This window comes from Carex rostrata, chromosome 11, assembly GCF_964058835.1.
Source record: "Carex rostrata chromosome 11, lpCarRost1.2, whole genome shotgun sequence".
Lineage (NCBI taxonomy): Eukaryota > Viridiplantae > Streptophyta > Magnoliopsida > Poales > Cyperaceae > Carex > Carex rostrata.
Window position 1 is genome coordinate 9,018,790 of NC_135928.1, and position 12,633 is coordinate 9,031,422.

At 35.7% G+C, this 12,633-nt stretch overlaps 2 protein-coding genes across 2 annotated transcripts; both read right to left on the reverse strand.

Annotated features, from left to right (window-relative positions):
* Window positions 1-1,311: 1,311 nt before the first annotated feature.
* LOC144561723 (putative wall-associated receptor kinase-like 16) lies at window positions 1,312-4,045 on the reverse strand. Its single transcript, XM_078310791.1, has 3 exons — window positions 3,592-4,045; window positions 2,854-3,018; window positions 1,312-2,743 (listed from the first exon to the last, which is right to left on the reverse strand). Exons 1-3 carry the CDS (start codon window positions 3,932-3,934, stop codon window positions 1,578-1,580), a joined length of 1,674 nt encoding a protein of 557 aa, XP_078166917.1. The 5' UTR covers window positions 3,935-4,045; the 3' UTR covers window positions 1,312-1,577.
* Window positions 4,046-7,489: 3,444 nt separating this feature from the next.
* On the reverse strand, window positions 7,490-10,919 carry LOC144561720 (putative wall-associated receptor kinase-like 16). The gene is made up of 3 exons (XM_078310787.1): window positions 10,013-10,919; window positions 8,884-9,048; window positions 7,490-8,766 (listed from the first exon to the last, which is right to left on the reverse strand). Exons 1-3 carry the CDS (start codon window positions 10,893-10,895, stop codon window positions 7,616-7,618), a joined length of 2,199 nt encoding a protein of 732 aa, XP_078166913.1. The 5' UTR covers window positions 10,896-10,919; the 3' UTR covers window positions 7,490-7,615.
* Between the last annotated feature and the right edge of the window lie 1,714 nt (window positions 10,920-12,633).

The window sequence follows — 12,633 nt, forward strand, 5'->3', positions numbered from 1 at the left end:
GTGGATCTCAAATGGCACTGAATTTCGAACTAAGACGTGAATTTCGAACTTACAAAATGATGGAAGCTGTTGGATAAAAGAGGAATATACAAATTGTTAATTTTATTATATGTTAACCGCACATAATTTTAATGATTGTTGCTGATAAATTATTTTTGGAAGATTGTCCTTGTGCCTAATCTGTTAATAGGATGCTAAATAAGTAGAAGGGCAATATCGTTAATTCGGAAACAAAAATGTTTGCTTGGAAATAGGTTAGCTGTTTCAAGGCCATGATTCAATTAAAAAGTATGTTTGGGCCTGCCCATGTTTTGCTTAGAGAAGACAATATCATCCAAAATTTCCCTGAGTTTTATATACGATGAGCAACTCAGCGGCCTCAGCCCAGGCATATTTGCATTAAATTAAAAATAATGGAAGTTCATCAAGGTTTGGCGGGGGATTTTCCAATCCAGGGCAATATCATCACTTTTATTTGTTTGGTAAACATCTAAATCTGAATGCCGTAAATATAATTGTTGAAAATAAGAGATAATCATTGAAAATAAGAAATCTGATTGACTACAAAAATGGAACAATATTCACGAGGGTAAAAAGTGACTTGCTGTGAGAGTATACCGTTAGAAAGTTGCTTTTTCTATTAGCGACAGGATTATCCACGAGGGTATACCGACAATAAGGAGATGATAAAATTTGATTGTATTTTCTTGTGTATGTACAGTAGGGCTGGCAAACAAGCTCGTAGGTCATGCCTCGATTGTAACTCGTATTGGAGTCGTTCTCTGGTCACTGGAGCGAGCTGTTAATGAGCCAGCTCGCCACTAGCTCGGTCCAGAATTAACGAGTTCAAGCTGGAGCCTAACTTGTTTGCCAGCTCGTGAGTTAGCTCAGCTAGGTATCAATTTGTGAATTTGTATGAATGTGTGTGCATTTTGTATTGTCTAGTTCGGTTTAGTTCGGTCCAAAAAGTTTGTATAATTTATTTCTTTTTAAAACAAGATCCAGCCAGACCCAACAATCAAGCTCGTCAGCTTTTGAGCTAACTCGGTCCAGCTCGCGACGAGTTCAAACTGAACCCAGCACGAGCCAGCTAGTTGCCACCCCTACTGTACAGTGTGTATCTTGATATTTATATTTTATGACTTTGGACTAGCCACTGTTGGTACCTACTGTAATTATGGTATGTGTAGATACCTATTTACTGTACCGTTGCCTATCTTATTACATTTGATCTAGACCCTTGATCTATGATGAAAATAGAATCTGAGATCTATTTTACTTTTTCCACAATAATTGTATTGCTTTAAGACCAATCTATGAAGCTAAATTTTGATATCTAAACAAAGTGTTTATAAACAAGAACGGTCAACACATTATTGTAGTACAAATATAAGATACGATGCTCTCTCTCTTCATCCCACACAAAGCACATAAAAAAAGTAAAAAAAAAAAAAGCAACTAAGAACAATAAATTTAACGCACAAACTTGCTCTGCCTATCTCCCAATAGAACATAATTGAAAATAAAATAAAATGGTAAATAAAAAAAGGCAGAATGATGCATTATATATATATATATCATCGTCCAGAATCAATATCCAGCATTGCCTTTTCTTCCAAACTATGGTATGAAGTCATTTCCAAATGATTGTTAGAGGGTTCACCAAGTAGGTGCTCAATCTCAATATCCTGGTTATCCTGTACCCAAGGATGCTTCATGGTTTTCCTCAACCTATCAAGACCTTCAGCAACATCTCTCATTTCAGGCCTCTTTTCTCCTTCCATATTTAAGCATTCTCTTGCTAGCTCAGCGACGCCTTTGATCAGATCCATGCTCTCTTCATCCATAATTTGAACATCCAAAATTTCCCTGAGTTTGTTCTCTTTCATAGCGGATAAAAAGGCTGATGATAGACTTCTCTCTTCGGGTCCATCCAAGTAGAATGCCTTTTTACGAGTTAGAAGCTCAAGTAGAACGACACCGAAGCTGTACACATCACTTTTGACTGTCAATTGACCAGTCTGCAAGTATTCTGGATCTAGGTAACCACGCGTCCCTTGCACAAGTGTCATGAATTGGTCTTCGTCCATTGGTGCTAAAACGGAAGCTCCAAAATCCGACACCTTGGCCATAAAATTCTCATCCAAAAGTATGTTAGAAGGTTTTACATCACGGTGAAGAATTGGAGGGGACACCCCGGAATGCAAATAGGCGAGTGCTTCGGCTGCCTCTTGAGCAACTCTTAGGCGCGTTCTTAAGGGAATGCATATTGCATGCTTAACATGAATAAGGTCAAAAAGGGTTCCATTAGGAATAAACTCGTAAACCAAGATAGGTATTTCTACTTCTAGACAGCAACCAATGATTCTAACAATATTTTTGTGGTTGATTTGAGAAAGGATAAGAATCTCTTTGCCAAATTCTTTCTTTTGCCTCTCATCAATTGTTTTGCACCTTTTGATTGCTACAACTTCATTATTAGTGAGAGTTCCTTTGTATACCGTACCATTTCCTCCTTGTCCTAGTACATTTTTTTCGTCGAAGTTGTTGGTAACCTCTTTTAGTTCGTTTTCCTTGAATATAGTGAAAGCAAACCCCTGCTTTGACTTCATCTCTTGAAACAACAACTGACCTCCGTACTCTTCAAAGTATTTCTCCTTAATTGTAGCAATTTTTCTTCTTTCGTGCACCAAATAAAAAAAGGAGCTCAAAATTACTATAACCATGATGGAGCTGCCAATACCTACAAAAGTAAACAATCAATTAACGACATTAGTTCTATAGAACCAATTAATAAAGTTTTTAAAGATGAAATTCAAGATGACATATATAGTAATATTTTGAGAACATTACCTATAACAAGCATTACCCACAGTGGAAGTCTCGTGTCAGGGATACAATCTCGACTGCTGTTACCAACCAAATGCATACCTCGAGGACATGAACATATGAATGATCCTTGTGTATTTTCACAAATCCAAGGACATATTGATTTATTTTGTCGACATTCATCTTTATCTGCCAAATGAAAAAAAAAAAGAATCATTACAATGGCGAAATTAGTCTCCACATCTGATGAGAGAGAATAATCTTGGTTGGTCTTAAGTCTTAACAATAAACCAGGGTACTTCGCTGTGCCTGGCGAGTCCAAATTTTGACGTTTACCAATAATAATCCCACAGCTAACATAATGATAGTAATTACTATTAAACCTTTTCTCTGAACATATTAATTGCTACGAAAAATGCTCAGTAATTGTGATGTGTACGTTGTTTGGGCCAAGGAGGATTATGGGGTTATCTGCATTCCTATCACAGAACCAACCTGTTAATTCTGTAAATCAGATTTTACTGAATGTTACCCGTGTATTACGTGATTCTGGCAATGAATTTTGTACTATGCCTTTGCTTATCATACCAGCCAACCAATATCTTAGACAATCAGAAGACGGAAATTTAGAGGATTCATAAAATCCCAAGATTGCATGGGAAATGATAGTAAACAAGTAAACATATGTATCAGTATTACTATAGCAACCAATTTAGTGCCTAATTTAAAAAAATAATAATAAAATAAAACAGATTAAAGTACCTGTGCAACCACCATAGAGATAGGGGTTTTCTTCGTACCCCTTCTCACAGCTGCAGAAATAACCTGGACCATTGGTGGAGTCAACACATCTGCTATTGCTGCTAACACATGCATAGCTGGTTCTATTGCGTTGTGCCACCATGCAGGTCTCATTGCCTATGGCCCAATCCACCACAACAGGAACTGTGCCATTGTTGTCATCAAGGAAGCTAGTTGTTGTGATGTATGAAGTGCTAAAATTGAAGCTGTCTGCTTCAATAAGCACCGCATAGCTACACTTACCAAAGCTTGAGACATCAGAATTGTTGTAGTTACGATCAAAGCGAACATTGTAATAGTTCATTCCCAGAGGAATAGGAATCTGGCAGCAACCAATTCCTGTGCAAGAACCATTATATAGGCCCTGCAAACTTGAGCACACAGTGACACACCCTGTTGTATATGAAATCGTACCATTTTGCTGGAGATCGAAATAAGCAAGTGTATCGGCACCAATTGCTGTAAACTTATTCTTGGTATTTGAGAATCTAAATGGTGCTGTGGTCAAATTAAGATACCAATTTGAATAGGAAACAGTCTTGGCTGTGCTATCGTAACACTGCCAAGATATCGGGGTTTTTATCCGAGCTTGGCTTTGCAATAGCGAGATATTAACCACCTCCACGTTGGAAAAAAATGTATTGTAAGTGCCAGTTTGGTTTCTGATACAATTGAGCTCGAACTCTTTGGATAACGCACATCTCTGGCTTAGTCCAAATGGATACGGGATATTGACATCGCCACAGGTTGTTTGGCAACCAACCGGTTGGGGTGCTTGGGCAAGTGAATTGGGAACTAACAGCATTGTTAGAAGAAGGTGGAATAAAAGAAGCCAAGCCATAATTGGTAGTTTTCACTGTTCAGGTAAAATACCTCTGTTAGACTATTGCTAATTTTATTCTGCGAAGGACTGAGCTCATATAAATATCAAATAGAAGTGGTACGACAACGTCAATGCACCACTTAGTCAACTTGGCAAGGAACGGATTGCGCTTCCCAGCGCAATAAATTGGAAGTATCATCCATGGAGGATGATAATGACTTGTGGAACGGTTCATCAAGTCTCTTGATTTAAGTTATTCAGGCTCTGATATTCAGCACTCAGATCCGCACAATTCTTGATCCCCATCAAAGAATTAAGATTTTCAGGCACACTTGAAGCATAGGAACACCAAAATGTTGACCAGTAAAGTTTGGTGCACAACCATTTGTTTAGACCAGATAAGCTTCCTTCGGTCCAGAGGCGGAACTAGAAAATTTGAATAGAAGGGAGTAATTTATAAAATATAATATGTGAAAACGAAAAAAAATATTGTAGTTAGTGGGAATTAAACCCATTACCTTTTTACATATCAACTAGAACTTAAATCACTAGATTATCAATATATATTTATTATTTTATGAGGAAGACTATACTATATAAAAATTAAAAAAACTCATAAGTTTAACTAAATTTTAATATATATTATTATTATGAATTTTAAAATCATAAGGTGACTTAGCACCTCTTGACATATACATAATTCCGAAGACTTTGACTGAGTGTCCTCGATGGAAAAGGTTAATTCATCCGAAATTAATTAATTAATGACGAATATCTATTATCTTTGTCACTTACCAGGGAGACGAATATCTATTACCTTCGTAGAAATGAGCAAAGAAATTAATTAATGACACCTATATATCTTCTATACTCCGACCTTATTGAGGGAAAAGGTTCATCCGGAAGTACCACCTATGTAGTTTTGGTCAACCAATATTTTTTTAATTTGCATCGGACCAGAAGATATATTCATTTGCAGCCACATGATCATTTTAATTTTCGAAGACTTTGACTGAGTGTCCTCTATGCGATATATATTAATGAGAAGGTTTAAATATCTTCATTTTTTTGGCCTAATCATATTTTTATTTTAAAACTTTAATAATTCAAAATTTAAATTGTATATAAAACATCAAAATAAAATCGTTAGATGTGATTTATATTATATTTTCTACGTACTCATAAAAAACTATCACATTTTGATTTTGTTTTTATGTAAATCAATAAGTGGAAAAGTTAACATTTAGAAGTTGGTGATCTTAACTATATTTTTACAAGCTCTTGATTAGAAGTAAAACAAAGTTGATATGTCATAATTTTTACATGTACATAAATAATATAATATAGATTATATTCAACGATTTTATTTTTACTTTTAAATTTTAAATATTAAGTTATTAAAAATTGTAAAAATGTAGACACGATAAAGATATAAAAAATAAAGTCATTTGAACCCTTCTCTTATTTAATTTATGTACACCAGTCGAATTTTCTGATCTAGAGACTAAGTCTGTCAACAAAAATACGTGACCAGCGAAAATTTAACAATTAAATTTTATTGTTACGTCTATTTTTATCTGATAGGAGGACGGGGATATATTAGCTCATATAACATGGACCGGTGATGGAAGAGAGGATATATTAGCACATAATTTTAATGATTGTTGCTGATATATTATTTTTTGGAAGATTGTCCTTGTGCCTAATCTGTTAATAGGATGCTAAATAAGTAGAGTACAAGGGCAATATCGTTAATTCGGAAACAAAAATGTTTGCTTGGAAATAGGTTAGCTGTTTCAAGGCCATGATTCAATTAAAAAGTATGTTTGGGCCTGTCCAAGTTTTCCTTAGAGAAGACAATATCAACAGAGTAAACTAAAAATCTTTCCCAAAGCCCAAGTGCTCAGTGCTCTGATTTTTATATACAATGAGCAACTCAGCAAAGGCATATTTGGATTAAATTAAAAATAATGGAAGTTTATCAAGGTTTGGCGGGGGATTTTCCAATCCAGGGCAATATCATCACTTCTATTTGTCTGGTCAACAACTAAATCTGAATGCTGTAAATATAATTGTTGAAAATAAGAGATAATCATTGCAAATAAGAAATCTGATTGACTACAAAAATGGAACACTATCTGCGAGGGTTAAAAGCGACTTCCTGTGAAGATATACCGACAGAAAGAAAGATGCCTTTTCTATTAGCGATAGGTTTATTTGCGAGGGTATACCGACAATAAGGAGATGATAAAATTTGATTGTATTTTCTTGTGTGTTTGGATAGTAGGGCTGGCAAAAAAGCTCGTGGCTCGTGGCTCGATCGATGGTGACTCGAATTGGAGTCGCTCGCTCTTCACTGGACCGAGCTGTTAACGAGCCAGCTCGCCACTAGCTCAGTCCATAATTAACGAGTTCAAGCTGGAGCCTAACTTATTTGCCAACTCGTGAGTTATCTCGACTAGGTATCAATTTGTGAATTTGTATGAATGTGCGTGCATTTTATACTGTCTAGCTTGGTTCATCTCGGTCCAACAAGTTTCTATAATTTATTTTCTTCTTAAAATAAGATCCAACCAAACCCAATGAACTAGCTCGGTCATGATTTCAAGTTAAGATTTCAGCTCCGACCTCTAAAATCAGCTTGCTCGTGATGAGTTCAAGCTGACCCAGCACGTTGCCACCCCTACTGTACAGTGTGTGTCTTGATATTTATATTATATGACTTAATTTGGACTAGCCACTGTTGGTACCTACTGTAACTATGGTATGTGTAGATACCTATTTACTGCACCTACTGTAACTATGACTTATTACATTTGATCTAGACCCTTGATCTATGATGAAAATAGAATCTGAGATCTATTTTACTTTTTCAACAATATATAATTGTATTACTTTAAGACCAATGCTGTGAAGCTAAATTTTGACATCTAAACAAATTGTTTATAAACAAGAACGGTCAACACATTATTGTAGTACAAATATAAGATACGATGCTCTCTCTCTTCATCCCACACAAAATATATTACAAAAGTGGAAAAAAAAAAAAGCAACTAGATCAATAAATTTAACGCACAAAGTTGCTCTGGCTATCTCCCAATAGAACGTAATTGAAAATAAAATAAAATGGTAAAAAAAAAAGGCAAAATGATTCATTATATATCATCGTCCAGAATCAATAGCCAGCATTGCCTTTTCTTCCAAACTATGGTATGAAGTCATTTCCAAATGATTGTTAGAGGGTTCACCAAGTAGCTGCTCAATCTCAATATCCTGGTTATCCTGATGCTTCATGGTTTTCCTCAACCTATCAAGATCTTCAGCAATATCTCTCATTTCAGGCCTCTTATCTCCTTCCATATTTAAGCATTCTCTTGCTAGCTCAGCAACACCTTTGATCAGATCCATGCTCTCTTCATCCATAATTTGAACATCCAAAATTTCCCCGAGTTTGTTCTCTTTCATAGCGGATAAAAAGGCTGATGATAGACTTCTCTCTTCGGGTCCATCCATGTAGAATGCCTTTTTACGAGTTAGAAGCTCAAGTAGAACGACACCAAAGCTGTACACATCACTTTTGACCGTCAATTGACCAGTCTGCATGTATTCTGGATCTAGGTAACCACGCGTTACAAGTGTCATGAATTGATCTTCGTCTGTTGGTGCTAAAACGGAAGCTCCAAAATCCGACACCTTGGCCATAAAATTCTCATCCAAAAGTATGTTAGAAGATTTCACATCACGGTGAACAATTGGAGGGGACACCCAGGAGTGCAAGTAGGCAAGTGCTTCGGCTGTCTCTTGAGCAACTCTTAGGCGCGTTCTTAAGGGAATGCATATTTCATGCTTAACATGAATATGGTCAAAAAGGGTTCCATTAGGAATAAACTCATAAACTAAGACAGGTATTTCTACTTCTAGACAGCAACCAATGATTCTAACAATATTTTTGTGGTTGATTAGAGAAAGGATAAGAATCTCTTTGCCAAATTCTTTCTTTTGCCTCTCATCAATTGTTTTGCAGTTTTTGATAGCTACAACTTCATTATTAATGAGAGTTCCTTTGTATACCGTACCATTTCCTCCTTGTCCCAGTACATTTTTTTCATCAAAGTTGTTGGTAACCTCTTTCAGTTCGCTTTCCTTGAATAGCGTGAAAGCAGACCCCTGCTTCGACTTCATCTCTTGAAACAACAACTGACCTCCGTACTCTTCAAAGTATTTCTCCTTAATTGTAGCAATTTTTCTTCTTTCGTGCACCAAATAAAAAAAGAAGCTCAAAATTACTATAGCCATGATGGAGCTGCCAATACCTGTATTAGTAAATAATCAATTAAAGACATTAGTTCTACAGAACCAATTACTAAAGTTCTTAATCAATTGAAGATTAAATTCAAGATGACATATATAGTAATATTTGAGAACATTACCTATGACCAGCTTGACCCACAGTGGAAGTCTCGTGTCATGGATACAATCTCGACTGCTGTTACCAACCGCATGCATACCTCGAGGACATGAACATATGAATGATCCTGGTGTATTTTCACAAATCCCAGTACATGTTGATTTATTTTGTTGGCATTCATCTATATCTGCCAAATGAAATAAAAAAGGAATAATTACAAAGGGGAAATTAGTCTCTGCATCAGATGAGAGAAAATAATCTTGGTTGGTCTTAACAATAAACCATGGTACTTTGTTGTGCCTGACGAGTCCGAATTTTGACGTGTACAAGTAATAATCCCACAGATAACAGAATGATAGTAATTACTATTAAACCTTTTCTCTGAACATATTAATTGCTATGAAAAATGTTCAGTAATTGTGATTCGTACATTGTTTGAGCCAAGGAGGCTTATGGGCTTTTCTGACAATCCTGTGACATGATCTGCATTCTGCAGGACCTATCTGTACATCCTGAACTCAAGAAGTACGATATGAGAGTTTAAATTGACTCAATTAACCTGATTCAGAATGCAAAACAATCATCACAGAAATTATGAATGAACCTGAAGTTGACAATTTCAGCCCCACACACCACATCCTAATCAGACCACCCTGAAAGTTTGTAAATTTGAGACATTCGTGCTTACTCAGAACCTAACCAGAACTCCAGAACTTCATGAACCAGGAATTTCTTGAACTGAAAAGATCCAAATGACATGGAACTTTGGAACAATTTGGACCCGAATTACCTACAACCTGACATACGTGAATCTAACATGCAGCAACCAGTTTGACATCTCCAACTTTGGACAGATAAAATGAGATGGATTTGTCAGAACCTACCTGTTAATTCTGCAAATCAGATCTTACTGAATGTTACCCGTGTATTACGTGATTCTAGCAATGAATTATGTACTATGCCTTTGCCTATCATACCAGCTAACCAATATCTTAGACAATCAGAAGACAGAAATTAAGAGGATTCATAAAATCCCAAGATTGCATGGGAAATGATAGTAAACAAGTAAACATATGTAGCACTATTACTATAGCAACCAATTTTAGTGCCTAATTTTAAAAAATAAAATAAAATAAAACAGATTATAGCACCTGTACAACCACCATAGTGATAGGGGTTTCCTTCGTACCCCTCCTCACAGCTGCAGAAATAGCCTGGACCATTGGTGGAGTTGTCACATCTGCTATTGCTGCTAACACATGCATAGCTGGTGCTATTACGTTGTGCCACCATGCAGGTCTCATTGCCTATGGCCCAATCCACCACAACAGGAACTGTGCCATTGTTGTCATCCCAGAAGTTAGTGGTGGTGATGTATGAAGTGCTAAAATTGAAGCTGTCTTCTTCAATAAGCACCGCATAGCTGCAACGACTGAAGCTTGAGACACGAGAATTGTTGTAGTTAGGATCAAAGTCGAGTTCGTAATAATTCATTCCCAGAGGAATAGGAGTCTGACAGCAACCAATTCCCGAGCAAGAAGAACCATTAACAAGGTCCTGCAAACTTGAGCTTTCAGAGAGACACCCTGTTACATATGAAATGGTATCACTGTTTGCAAGGTAGAAATAAGCAAGTGTATCGGCACCAATTGCTGTGAACTTATTCTTGGTATTTGAGAATCTAAATGGTGTTGTGGTCAAATTAAGATACCAATTTGAATAGGAAACAGTCTTGGCCGTGCTATTGTAACACTGCCAATATATCGGGGTTTTTATCTGAGCTTGGCTTTGAAACGGTGAGATATTGACCACCTCCACGTTGGAAAGAAATGTATTGTAAGTGCCATTTTGGTTTCTGGTACAATTCAGCTCGAACTCTTTGGATAGCGCACAGCCCTGGCCTATTCCAAATGGATACGGGATATTGACATCGCCACAGGTTGTTTGGCAACCAAGCGGTTGGGGTGGTTGGGCAAGTGAATTGGGAAGTAACAGCATTGTTAGAAGAAGGGGGAATAAAAGAAGCCAAGCCATAATTTGGAGTTTTCGTTATTCAGCTAAGTTATATTCTGCGAAGGACTGAAGCTAATTAAGCTCATATATATATGAAATAGAAGTTGGTATGCACTGACTTAATCAACTTTGGCAAGGAACGGATTGTGCGTGCAAAACAGAATTGAAAAAATCATCACGGAGGATGATAATGACTTGTGGGACCCAGATATATTATTTTTAGAGTAGCACTAGTCTTCAGTTCATCAAGTCTCTTGGTGATTCGTAACTCAGATCCGCACGGATCTTGGTACTGATCAAAGAATTCAGACCAAAATATTGACCAATATGGTTTGGTGCACAACCTTATAAGGTTCTGGGAGACGACTATATATTATCACCGTAGAAATGAACAAATAAGAAATTAATTAATGACACCTATCTTCTATACACCGACCTTATTGAGGGAGAAAAGTTAAATCCGAAAGTACAACTTATGTAGTTTTGGTCAAACCAAATTTCTTTAATTTGCTTAGGACCAGAAAATATATTCATTTTGCAGTCACATGATCATTTCAATTTTCTAAGAACTGTGTCGTCCTCGATGAAATACACAAGAAAGTTCCCATTGAACAATGGACTTTGACATAGTACGTATACCGGTATACGGTATATGCGATATATATTAATGGGAAATAAATCTGCTACGATTCCAAAGAATTGTAGGGACTTCCTTTTCCAAATCCAACCATTAATATTTTAGAATGCACAAATTCCAAAAGCAGTTAGTTTTTATGCATGAATCTCAAAACAAATAAGTGGTTGGATTTGAAAAAGCAGGGTCTCTACAATTCTTTGGAATCATAGCAGTTTTATTTCCATATAATGAGGAGGTTTAAATGTCTTCATTATTTTTGTGTCTTTATTATATTTTTATTTTTAAAAGTTTAATAACTCAAAATTTTAATTATAAAATATTAAAATAAAACCGTTAGATTTAGGAGTGTAAATGGATATGGATAATCCGCTCAGTATCCGAAAATTATCCGAATCAGGATTAAACAGATATTGATAATTACGGATACAGATACAAATACAGATACTTTTTGTATAGGGTGAAATAATGATAGATACGGATACATATAATTTTATAAAGGTGAATATCTGTATCTGCAATTATTCGGATCCGAAATTGCACCCAACAGGCTCTGACTTCAGTGCTCCGTGAATGTAGTATGCTTTTAGTTTATGTTAAATTGGTTTTAGCCATTGTTTCAAGATAACAACATAACACTATTATTTTGTATCTTAAAGTATATAATTCAATTATCCGACAATTGTTTGTTTTGTATCCGTATTCGAATTTGTATCCGTAGATTATTCGCTCCATATTCGTATCCGTTTAAGGAGGATATGGTTTTAAGATTTTGATATCCATTTACTATCCGTATCCGCTCATTGAAAGACGGATATGGATATGATATTAGCATTATCTGCTCCGTTTACACCCCTAGTTAGATGTGATCTATATTATTTTTTCAATGTGTTAATAAAAACCTATCATATTTCGATTTTGTTTTTATGTGAATCAATAAGTGAAAAAGTAAAAGTTTAGAAATTATTTACATTAGTATATTTTTACAAGCTCTTGATTACAATCAAAACAAAATTGAAATGCTATAATTTTTTACACGTGTATAGAAAAAATAATATAGATCATATCTAACAGTTTTCATTTTACTTTTCAATTTCAAATTTTAAATTATTAAAGTTTATAAAA

Coding starts and splice junctions, on each gene's coding strand:
- LOC144561723 (XM_078310791.1), bottom strand. CDS start 3,934: ATGAACTATTACAATGTTCGCTTTGATCGTAACTACAACAATTCTGAT. Junction 3,019..3,591: donor TCTCTATGGTGGTTGCACAG/GTACTTTAATCT, acceptor TTCATTTGGCAG/ATAAAGATGAATGTCGACAA. Junction 2,744..2,853: donor GTGGGTAATGCTTGTTATAG/GTAATGTTCTCA, acceptor TTACTTTTGTAG/GTATTGGCAGCTCCATCATG.
- LOC144561720 (XM_078310787.1), bottom strand. CDS start 10,895: ATGGCTTGGCTTCTTTTATTCCCCCTTCTTCTAACAATGCTGTTACTT. Junction 9,049..10,012: donor TCACTATGGTGGTTGTACAG/GTGCTATAATCT, acceptor TTCATTTGGCAG/ATATAGATGAATGCCAACAA. Junction 8,767..8,883: donor GTGGGTCAAGCTGGTCATAG/GTAATGTTCTCA, acceptor TTACTAATACAG/GTATTGGCAGCTCCATCATG.